The sequence below is a fragment of the Durio zibethinus genome, chromosome 23 (genome assembly GCF_047325235.1).
Source record: "Durio zibethinus cultivar Kanyao isolate XHJ-2024 chromosome 23, ASM4732523v1, whole genome shotgun sequence".
Classification (NCBI taxonomy): Eukaryota; Viridiplantae; Streptophyta; class Magnoliopsida; order Malvales; family Malvaceae; genus Durio; species Durio zibethinus.
In genome coordinates, this window is record NC_143184.1 from 11,995,538 (window position 1) to 12,008,183 (window position 12,646).

The following is a 12,646-nucleotide window of genomic DNA, read 5'->3' on the forward strand; positions in this document are numbered from 1 at the left end:
TTTATTAAAAGAATTTAGAAAAAAATATTTTTTTATATAATGACGGTATTTGCGTTCGTCGTGGGTTGTTAAATGAATAATTTAGTGGCGTTTGTAGCATAAAACGTCACTATAAGTAGCGATGCTCTTACCAGTAAATGTCCCTTGTTAAGTGACATTTTTCTCATAAAAACGTCACTAAAGCAATGGCATTTTTCTTATAAAAATGTCACTGAATTAGTGGTGAATAAAGATACAAATGTTGTTAATATAGAGGTGTTTTCAGATTCAAACGCCTCTAAAGTAGCAGTGTTTTCAGTTACAAATGCCACCAAAGCAACGGCGTTTTTCCTCATAACAATGCCACTAATTTAGCGGTGTCTCAAAGATAAAAATGCCTCTAAAATGGTAGCGTTTCAGATATAAACGTTGCTAATATTAATGCATTTTTTTGAAAACATCACTATTTATCACGATGCTTGAATAGCCGGCACTCTGCGTGATATTTTTCATAAACACCGTAAATCTTTTTGTGACGTTTATAAACGCCATTAAACGTTAAAAAAAAAATACCACTAAAAACCAAAACCCCAGTAGTGATGCATGACTATCTTTTCTATATAAAGTTAGTCTTATACTCCCTCTGTCCAATTTTTTTTGTTCAATTTTCCTTTTTAGGATGTCTTAAAATTATATCTTTTTTTATATTTAAAACTCTTACTTTTTTATTGTTTAAAATTATTTTTTACGATTTTTTTAATTTTTAATATTAAAAATCATGAAACTTTAATTTAAAAAAATTAATTTTAATATTAAATACAATAAAGTCAAAGTTTTTTTTTTTTTTTAAACACAGCAAAAGTAAATATAAGACAAACAAATAGGAATGGAAGGAGTATTAGTTTTGTCTTTCAAGAGCATGTTTATATAACTTTAAATATTATTTCCAAAATACCTTCAAATTATCTTTACTTGATTATGTATGTTGCTTTATTTTTTATTTTTATAATATTTTTAATTATTATTGTTTTTTAACAGTAGCAATGCAAGGAAAACTATTTATGTTTATTTTCATCATTTATTACCTTATAATTGAAAATTTCGTTAAACAGAGTTATACTAATAAATCTTTATTTTTTTTTTCAAATTTAAGTCTAACCATTGTCAAAAGAATTCTAAAATTAAGTTAGTAATAATTATTATGCTTAGTTAAAATATTGATTTTTTTTAATAAAAATTTTAGCCTATATATCCATATACTACTTCCTGGATAATTAAAGTTTGGGTTGTAAATTCATTATAAAATGACGGACCAAATATATAGGACATAAACCCGAATCATAGGGCTTATTGGTTGGGCTCAATTTACCGGCGGCTTACATGCAAATTGGAATTCTTCCGTGATGAATTAGGAAACCGACCTAATTCAACAAGTTTATATAAAACGTACGTAACCTTATACCACCATCGATTAACTAGTCGTTCAAGTTCAGAGAAGAAGAAAGAAAAGTATAGAATGGAGGTGAAAGGAGTGAAGCTTAAGGTCCTTGGGAGGGGAGCATATGGTGTGGTACATTTGGTGGAAACGACTTCTCCTTGTTCTGGGTTGTTTGCTGTAAAATCTGCACCTTTAACAAAGTCTTTTTCTCTTTCCAAGGAATGGGAAATATTTAAAAAGTTTATAGGTTGCCCAAATATTGTTCAATGTTTTGGTGGTTTCACGAGTTTTGAACGAGATGGAGGGTATTTTTATAACTTATTTCTTGAATATGCATCTGGCGGTAGTCTCTTGGATTTGATGAACAAGTATGGGGGCAAAATACCCGAATGTGATGTGAAGGATTATGCAAGAATGATTCTTGAAGGGCTTGTTGACATTCACAACAGAGGATACATCCATTCTGATCTTAAACCAGAAAATATTTTGGTTTTTCCATCTCAGACCGGTTCCGATTTGAATACTTTAAAGATTGCGGATTTCGGGTTAGCTAGACAATGTGGGGAAAAAGATATTCCACAACTTTGGGAATATGGTTTTCGAGGTACAGCAGATTATATGTCACCTGAATCTGTGATGGGAGAAATCAGTGGTCCATTGGATGTATGGTCACTCGGTTGCATTATTGTTGAGATGATTAGTGGGAAAATGCCTTGGAACTATAGCAACCTGAAAGATTTGAGAAACAAGCTTTTGAATGGAGAATCACCCAAAATCCCAGAAAACATGTCAAGTATTGGGAAGGATTTCTTAGCAAAGTGTTTTGCTAGGGATCCCAAGCAACGATGGATGGCTAATATGCTGTTAAGCCACTCTTTTCTTATGCCAGAGTTCAGCTTTTTTTCGTATGGAAGCAATCTCCCACAACTCTTCTCAGCCCTTTCTTCAACAATTTTTGACGAGGACAAATCGTTAATCCAATCCACAAAGAGTTTCCAAAAGGATGACAAATTCGGACCAGAAGGAGATTTGGTTGAAAACTTAAGGTTGCAAGTAATGAAGATGGGCGTCTAGGAATATGGTGCAAATTGAAGAATTCAAAGGCATAATCAACATGCAGATGAAACCTGAAAAAGCCACCCTCTTCCTCTTGGTTATGTTGCAACCAACATGTTATCAAAGTAGACCTGCTGTTTGCTTTTAGGCTTTGTCTGGGATTAATATTTTCAAACTTTTTATTATTGTATTATGTTCTTTTAACAGTTTAAGCTTATAAATGTTCTTGACATATAGTGCATATTTTCTATATGTCCATGAACATCCACTTTCATTAAATTTTATTTATTGTTAACTACTTTTTCTATCAAATTGAGTAATTAACGGCCAAATGGGCAGCGGTACTGCATGCTAAACCTTTTGTTCAAAAATCTTTTTTTATTAATAATATATAAGTAAATAAATGTATATAATTTTTATTTAATTTTAATTATAAAGATATATTTTAAAATATTAAAAATTAATACCTTAATAATAAACATAAAATAAACTGATTTGGATGAGCCAAGCTCAAGTCCAATTACACCAAGTTTTTAAGGTGTTAATTGAATCACTCGAGCTATGAAAACTTTTAGTTAAATGTTAATTTCTTAATTTAATCAAACAAATAAAATATATAGTATATTGAAATTGGATATTTAGAAATCTTTCAATCACCGTACCATGCATACTTGCATAGACCATGAACCTAATTAATCGATGATATGTTCCAATGTTTCATATGCTTTACGTACGCACATTTGATGGTTATAAAAGATGTTTTATTGGCCAGTGATGGATATAAAAAATAAATCAAGTTTTTTATGAAATAAAAATCTGTAACATTTTTATATTTATAATTACAATTAAATTCTCTAGGCATTTGTTATGGTAATCCTCATTCGAGATTCTTTTTCATCTCTGACCGAAATTGTTTTCTTTTTATCTGAAGGTAATGAAGTTGGCTGAGGGTCTGATAAATTTCACCAATTCGATCTTTCTTCCTAAGCTAGCACATAATAGAATATGCTGTAATATTAGAAAAAGGGGAGGGTGATTTTTTTTTTCCTGCTGAAGCTTAAAAAAAATAAGCTCTTACTGCTTTCAATGGAGTCACTTTAATTCGTTGCTCTCCTCACTCGCTACCTCAAGCAACTAGTGTGCGAAGATCAGTTTAAGATGGTTTGAATTTATTTTTTTTGTTGGTTCTCTAATTTTATGAATTTTTTTTATTGTACTTAATTTGGATTTGAATGGATTTTCTACTAGACCCAATGTTGCAAAAAGATGAAAAACCATCGGTATTTGTCACCGAACGTAGTCGAGTAGTCCTAGTAATTCTCTTCCCGCAGAGGAAAAAAAAGAAAAAGAAAAAAGGAGAGCTTAGTCAATTGACACGCTGCAGTCGCTTTATCAAATTAATAACCACTCTTGGGATCAGATAAATCTTTTTAAATTTTAAATTTATTCAACTAATGCTTCTATAATTTATTTATATTTGTGTATGTCATAATTTATAAGCCTATAAATTTATTATTAAACATAATTTTAAAAGTCACGATTAATTTTTTTTATTTAGGCATGATTAATTACTTAATTGAATTTATTCATTTTAAAAACAAATCCTAAGCTTGACTCATTTTTTAAAAAAGAAAAAATTTTAATTAATAAAACCAAAATTGAGTTTGAAAGTACAATTACATAATTACATTTAGGATTGGTATATTTCGTGTTATCCAAAATTAGCCACTTACAACGCCCTTCTAAAAGTAGTATCAGTTGATTTTATATTATCTAAAACTTAAAAATCTTACTAGATAATCAATTAGTGGATATTATTCTCAAATTATTTCAATATATTGATAATAATTTTAAAACATTTCCTCACCTTTAGAATATTTCAAAAGACTAGTTGTCATGTTTGAAAGAATTCCATTTTCAAATTCATTAATATATTATAGAAAACTTTTATTTATGACAAGGGAGATTTCTGTGAATCTTAATATTGAAAATAGTTTCAAAATTTTTTCACATATTGATAAAATTTAAAAAGAATTTCTTACCTAGGAATTTATATAACAATTGTCATTTGCAACGTTCTTTATAATTCTATCATTGAAAATTCAAAATCAATTTTCATAAAATAAATTACTCATTTAATTATTTATTTTTATAAATATTTTTAATATATTGGTAAGATTTTTTGTCAAAAACTTTCCTACAATATAGTGGGTAGGATTCATATAAATTATATTTTTTCTTTGAAACATATGTTTTTTAAAATTAATGAATTTTTTAACATGTTGGTAAAATCTTATTTAAATTTTTTTTTTTTCAAAATCATAAACTCTTAAATATGTTGGTAAGGCTTTTACCCCTTAAAATTTATTACTAAAATTTTAACCTTCCAATATGTCAATATTGTTTTACTTACCAAAATCAATGTTTTAAAATTTTAACCTTTTAATATGTTAATACTATTTTATTTTTCCTTAAAAATTATATTTTTTAAAAAAATTATCCTTTTTTTAAAGACATGTTTTGTTAAAATAGGATAAATATCTAAATAAAATAAATAAATAAATTTGAAAAAAATGAAAAAAAAACATATATAAAAGATATTTAAAACTTCGACTCAACTATGAAAAACGGCTTCGCTTGGCTCTAAAGGTGTAATACGGCTTGGCAACTTGGAACGACAACTCAACTTAATAGTAGCTACTGGGAAACGGGTTTCCTAGGTCGAGTCACATTAGGGGTTAGGTCAACATGCCAAGTTGCACATGGGTTGGCAGCAAATTAATTCCTCGAAATGAAGTTATATTGACCAAGTATAAAAAGCAATAATTTTTTTTCTTTTAGACTTTCTTGTCCCTCTCTTTCTAGATTTGTTCTCTCCAAATTCTCTCTGGCATTTAGAAAAATACAAGAATATCAATGCTAGAATCTACAATCTATTGCTAAAAATTGGGAAATCTCGTAAAAAAAACTGGTTGAAAAATTAAACTCTGCCTAAAAATTCATTGAAAAATTCAACCTTTATCAAAAAACTCATTAAAAAATTTAACCTCCACTAAAAAATGATGCCAAAAATTGGGTTTTTCATTAGAAAATTTCAAAAATTTCAAAAAAAATTCCAAAAACTTGTAGAAACTTGTCATTTGATCAATTTTAACAACCTAAGATATTTGTCCTCGTATCTTTCCCTCATATTAAACCAACACAAACTCCAACGTGTTAATCTAAAAATTGAAACACTTCTATTCAAGCTTGAATTGCCACTATTTTTTCTTATTTCTACTATCATGCTTGTGAATTTGTTGTTTATTGTTGCTAAGTATTTATAAAAGAAAATAACAAGAAATTTTGATAATCTAGGATTCACTTTTTAAAATTTCGCATTATCACAAAAAAAAAAAAAACTACAATTTATCTTTAAGAATCCCAACTCAAATCCAAGTTTGGTATAGCATGAATTATCACCCAAATAAATAAAAGTTCCTTCTATTTCCATCAGGCTCATCATTGAACCTTTTCTTTTAATTCCTAATTATTTTTTATGGATAATCAAATAATTAAAGATAAAGAATAGGATAAATAAAATAAAGGATAAATAAAGATAAATAATAGGATAAATTAAGGTAAATAATAATAATAATAATAATAATAAAGATATATACAAAAAAAATAAAAACAAAATATTAAATAAAGAAATGGATAAAGTAAAAATAAATATCCGAAATTTGACAATTGAGCTTAAAGCTAATCTAAGCCCAATCGGTTTGGTTTTGAGACAAAATGAAATGTCTACGTTGTGATATACTACATGGTTTAAGTGTAATTTGTTTAATGCAAAATTTGTCATAATAATTTTGGGGACCACTAGACGAATATTTTAAAATTTTCAAAATAGGGACAATCGTAACTAATCTTTCTTTACTAAGTGTGATTGGCCATCTAAAAAAAATTGTCTTCTTAATAAAATTTAAAATTAATTAAACTTATTAAAAAGATAATTTTTTGTTTTATTTGTGAAAACAAACTTTAGTTCAAGAGTTCGGTTACTCGTGAGAAAAAATTAACACCCCTACAACGTCCGTTAAAAAATGATACCAATTAGTCACATGTTATCCGTTAATATTGATAAAAATTATCTTAATCTTAATATTTAAAATAATTCCTTTAATTTCATCTATTTTTGTAAAATCTTCTATCTTTCTTAAAAAAAAAAAACATTTTATTTAGGAATACAAGGAAAATCTTTAGCTTTGAAACATTTCCTAAATTCCCTAATATTTAGGTAAAATTTCAAAAATATTTCTCCACTTAAAACCGTCATAATAATTCTCAAAATATGGCATAATATTCTTTTATAAAGAATAATTATGGAAAAGCCCTCCAATATCTAGGTAGGGTCCCAAAAAATATTTTTTTACTTATGACTATTCATTTTTATTTCTAAAAAAATAATTTTCAAAATCACCATTTATTACCATATATTTCTTTGGATAATAACTAAATGCAAGTAATGTAGTACATGCAAATAAGTGATGCAAACATAAATTAAAAGATACAAATACAAATACAAATTTAAAGATGCAATGATCAATTGAATATATCCTATAAGCCTTTAATTTTATCCCTTTTATTTCTTCATCTTTATTCATTTGTTTTGAATAACATTTAGTGATAAAATAAATTTTATTTATATTATTTTATGTTAGATAATTTTCTTTGTCTCCAATATCTAAGCGAAATTTAAGAAAATCAATTCTTCGTTTAAGAAATTTTTATAATCAATTTTTGGTAAAAAATGAGAATGATAATCTTTAAAAAAAAATGATTTGAATTTCCTCCAATATCTTGGTACGGTTTTCAAGATCTTTTTTTTAGAAAGATTATTCTATTTTTTAGAAGAATTTTTAAAATTATTACTTTGGTTTTTCACATTTATTATTAATGCATGAAATGCATATATGACAACATGAATATAAATTAAATGGTGCATATAGTTACATTTATTTGTTTTTATCAAATTGATTTTATTTAGGATGAAAATTTTATAAAAAATTATTACTTTGGTATTTCACATTTATTATTAATGCATGAAATGCATATATGACAACATGAATATAAATTAAATGGTGCATATAGTTACATTTATTTGTTTTTATCAAATTGATTTTATTTAGGATGAAAATTTTATCAAAAATTCTATACATTGATAGTGTATCAAATACAAACTCATATATATATATATATATATGCTTCTTAGTGTTATCTTAGCAATAAGCTAAGAAGCAAATGGTATAAACTTTTCCAATAAGTACTATTTACTCTTTATAGGAACTTGTGCTCTATCCAAATTGCTTGAAATATGGCAAGCTTTGAATAAGAGGGTTTCTTCTGCTTTAAGCAATTATAAATAAAAGTACCTTACCTTTATATTAGAACTTGATGAAAAAGTTGCAAAGATAGTGAAAAAAGATAGAGTATAGATTTTTTCTCTCCAAAATGAATTTGTAAAAAGCTTAAAGGATTTGCAAGGATTGTAGGCAAGTTTTTCTATATTTTATTAATGAAAAGATTGAAACATACGCTTAGAATTACAAGTATATATTAAACAAATCCGTTTGTTTATTTGACAATATTCTTAAAATTTTGCATGCAATCAATTTTTATTTTAAGTTTGACAATCAATTTAAAATTTTTTGCAATCATAGTATTTAAAAGAATTACATGCAAGGGTTTGTATGCTTTCTTTACAAATTGTCATAATGGTTTTGAGACCACTAGACGTAAAGAAGTTTTAAAATCTAGAAAAATAAAAGGGAGTCGCCACCAATTTTTATTAGGGTGTGATTGGCCACCCAAAAGTTTATCTTTTTAATAAAACTATAAAAACGAGTTTAAAGTTTATCAAAAAGATAAATTTTGGTCTACGAAAAACTAGGTTGGGTCCAGGAGTCGGTTATGTGTGGGGAAAGATTAGCACCCCCACAACGCTTATAAATTGGTACCATTTAATTACGTGCTATTTTCGGTGTTGGATAAAAATAGTTTTAATTTGAAATTTAACACTAATTTTCTTCATTTGGATAAATAAAATTTTGCTAAAATTCTTATTTAGAAATATTGAGAAAATCTTTAAGTTAAAGAATTATCTTAAAATTCTCCAATATCTAGGCAGAATTTGAAATAATTCTTTTTGCTTAAGATTTAACACAACAATCCTTAAAATGAAATAACACTCTTTATAAAAAATTGTTGGTGACTCTCCAACATCTAGGCAGAGTACCAAGAATTATTTCTTTTGGAATGTTATTTTTAGTTTATTTTGTTATTCATAATTTTTTAAAGTATTATTCTTTTTTATTATAAAATATTTTATCACCAAGTAGTAATTAAAAAGAGAATAATGCAGACAATTATTGATGATAACACGATAACGTATGAATGCTAATGAATGTCATGTAAAATGAGATGCAATTTAAAAGTTGGATTCTTAAGTATAATGAGGCCACCCCGACTCTGCAACATCTAGACAGAGCTTAGGTGTGACTATTTATATTTAAGATCTAAATTTATTGTTATACTTTTTATTTATTAATCTTATTATTAATACGAATTAAGAAATTGTGTGAAAAGACTTAACGAAGTAAAATTTCCTAAATACCCAATCATCTAGTCGTCATTCGGAAACAAATTGCTTCAAATGAAATTTTCACACGTGTCCTTAGGATTTTTAGGAGGTTTTGAGTAAGGGCTTGAGTAGAGGTTTTGAAGGTTTGGTTTTAAGGTTTAGAGGGTTTCAAAGCTTTAATTTTAGGATATGGAATGTTTAGGGTTTTGATTTTAGAGTTTGGAGATTTTAGGGTTTGGGGTTTTGATTTAAGGGTTTGAATTTTAGGGATTTTGGATTTTGGGGTTTGGCTTTAAGAGTTTAAAGGTTTGAGATTTTGGATTTTAGGAGGTTTTTGATTTTAGGGGTTTTGGACTTTAGGGGGTTTGGATTTAAGGGATTTTGGATTTTTAAGGGTTTCGAATTTTAGGATTTTGGATTTTGGGAGATTTTTTATTTTAGGGGTTTTAGAAACTTAGGATTTTGAAAATTAAGAATTAGTGTTCAAGGTTTCATTTTTAAGAAAATATGAATATCTCTAAAAATCGCCAACATCTAGCCAGATTTTTGAAGTAGATTCGATTTTAATAATTTTTAAAAATTAATTTAAATTTTTCTTATATTTATTTTTTTATGAAAATTTATTAATAATAATTCCCCAACATCTAGGCAGAATTATTTTTTAGAAAAATATTTTTTATTCCCTCCAACATCTAGGCAGGAAAAATAATAATAATAATAATAATAATAATTCTATTATTATTATTATTATTATCTTAAGCATTTTTAATATATTTTTAATTATTATTTGTTTTCAATTTTATTATAATTAAAACAATGAGACATTTATTCTAACAAATTTAGAAATTTATCATGCAAGAATAAATAAAACAAACTCAAAACAACAAAAATAATAATATAAAAAAATTTAGAAAATTCAAAAAAAAAATTTTTTTTTACCTGAACCGGACCGGTCAATGCTGGTCTGAGCCGGTGTGATCGATCCGACGGTTTTATCAGCGGTTTGGGTGATCCAACAATTCAGATCGGTTCACTGGCGATTTTTCTGAATCGGTTCAAGGCTGGTGGCTAAAGCTGGTCGTCGGGTCGGGTTGCACGGATCTCGGGTTGGATCTAGGTCAACGCGTGGATCCTCCTTGGCCTGAAACAACGTCATTTTGGCCCTATGCTCAAAACGACGTCATTTTTCTTTTAATGTTTTCTATAAAAGTAAGTTTTTTTTAACTCATTTCTATTTCAGGGAGGGAAAAAAACAAGGAGAGAGGGGCTCTAGGGAGAGGTCGGCCGTCTCGCCGTCAGGTCGTCGGAGCTCCGCGTCGGCTGTTGCTTAGTCCACCGTCGTCAGTGGCTGGAAACTTCAAAAGTGACCAGGGAGCTACTTTCGACACGGTTTTTCTAGATTTGATCTCCTCTTCGCCAAAAATGGCCCCGATCGATATAGATCGAGGTTCAAAGTTTTCTGTACTTCTCTTTTTTTTCTTTTTTTTTTTTAAAAATTGAAGCTGATGTGATCTTTTTAATTTTTTTGCAGGTAGCTTGGCACTAGGTTCCTTGCCTAGCGAGGACTGACTTTGTTTTTTGTGTCTATTTTCTTTGGTTTAGGTATTTGTTTGGTTTTCTGATGGGTACGAAGTTTCGTGAGAGGCTTAGGTTTTTTTGAGTGTGGAAGGCTAGAATTTTGGGTATTCAAAAGCTTGTTGAAAGGGGGGGCTGTGTGTCCAAAATAGCTTTCGAAAAATGGGGGTTCTAGCGAGAGCTTTGTGGGGAAGAAGTGGGGAGTTTTTAAAGAGTTCAAAAGGGGATTTGGGTGGCTATAAGGTGGTTGTAGGTGGGCTGACCAGGGGGCTGGTCAGGGGCTGGTTGGGGGCGACAGCAGCACCGTACCCTACCAGCCACCCTATTTTTTGTTTCTTTTTTCTTTTTCCTATTTTCTCTTTCCTTTTTTTAACAATAATTTTTTTTATTTTTTTATTTTTTAAAAATATATATATACTTATTATTATTATTATTGAAATTATTAATGTTAATCTGAAATAAAAATAGTAGACCCGAACAAAACTGGTGTCTACAGCTGCCTTTCTTTGCACATTACTGAGAATCAAGAATAAGGCAAAGACAAAGACAACGATTTTGTCCGAAAGTAAATCATCATTTTTTTTTAAAAAAAAGACAACACGATTGGGATGATCGCAAATCGAAATTATGCCCGGAGGTATTAGAAATCATGTCCAGAGGTCTTACAGAATTGACTGGGATAACATCTCAAGTCGAAAGATAATGAATCGATCCGAATAACACCACAAATCAAAATTATGCTCGGAGGTCTTACAAAATTATGTTCGGAGGTCTTACAAAATCATGCCCGGAGATCTTATAGATTCGATTAAGATAACACCACAAGTCAAAAGATAAACAATTGATCACGATAGCACCGTGAATCGAATTTATGCCCGAAGGTTTTAGAAATCATGCCCGGAGGTCTTACAGAATCGATTGAGATAACACCATAAGTCAAAAGATAAAGAATCGATTGGGATAGCACTGCGAATCAAATTTATGCTCGGAGGTCTTACAGAATCGATTGGGATAACACCACAAGTCAAAAGATAAAGAATCGATCGAGATAGCACCGCGAATCAAATTTATGCCTGGAGGTTTTACAGAATCATGCTTGGAGGTCTTACAGAATCGATTGGGATAACACCACAAGTCAAAAGATAAAGAATCGATCGGGATAGCACTACAAATCAAATTTATGCCCGGAGGTTTTAGAAATCATACTCGGAGGTCTTACAGAATCATGCTTGAAGGTCTTACAGAATCGATTGGGATAACACCATAAGTCAAAAGATAAATAATCGTTTGGGATAGCACCGCAAATCAAATTTATGCTCAGAGGTATTAGAAATCATGCCTAGAGATCTTACAGAATCGATTGGGATAACACCACAAGTCAAAAGATAAAGAATCGATCAGGATAACACCGTGAATCAAATTTATGTCCGGAGGTCTTAGAAATCATGCCTGGAGGTCTTACATAATCAAAATCTTTGAATGCTCTTCATAATCAGAGGAAATGAAACTTTAAAAATTTAAAATTTCTTTTGAAAATGGCTTTTCCCCAATTAGAGTTAATGAATGCAATCAATGATACAAATGTCCATCTTGATCAAATGATGCTAATGGAAATGTTGATAAAAATACAAATCTCAATGCAAATGCAAGAATGCGAATGCTTGATGCAACTATATTTGACAATGACAATGTTCTTTTCATGTAAATGCTCCTACAAATACCTTTTCTTAGGATGCGGATGCCATGGTAGTGCAAATACGAATTTCCTTGTGGTGCGAATGCAAATATCTTGTGCAAGTGCAAATACAAGTGATGCAAATGCGAATTTCTTTCTTGTGGTACAAATGTAAGTGATGCAAATGCAAATATCCCTTTCATGATGCACAGATGAGCAATGTAAATTTGAATATCTCTTTTTTTTTTTTAGGTTAAATGTCTTTCTCATGATACACGTAATGCAAATGCAAGATCTTTCA

At 29.0% G+C, this 12,646-nt stretch overlaps 1 protein-coding gene across 1 annotated transcript; it reads left to right on the top strand.

Moving 5' to 3' along the window:
- The first annotated feature begins 1,495 nt into the window (after nucleotides 1–1,495).
- On the top strand, nucleotides 1,496–2,491 carry LOC111313192 (mitogen-activated protein kinase kinase kinase 20-like). Its single transcript, XM_022913868.2, has one exon. The coding sequence runs from the start codon at nucleotides 1,496–1,498 to the stop codon at nucleotides 2,489–2,491; it is 996 nt and encodes a 331-aa protein (XP_022769603.1).
- The last annotated feature ends 10,155 nt before the right edge of the window (nucleotides 2,492–12,646 follow it).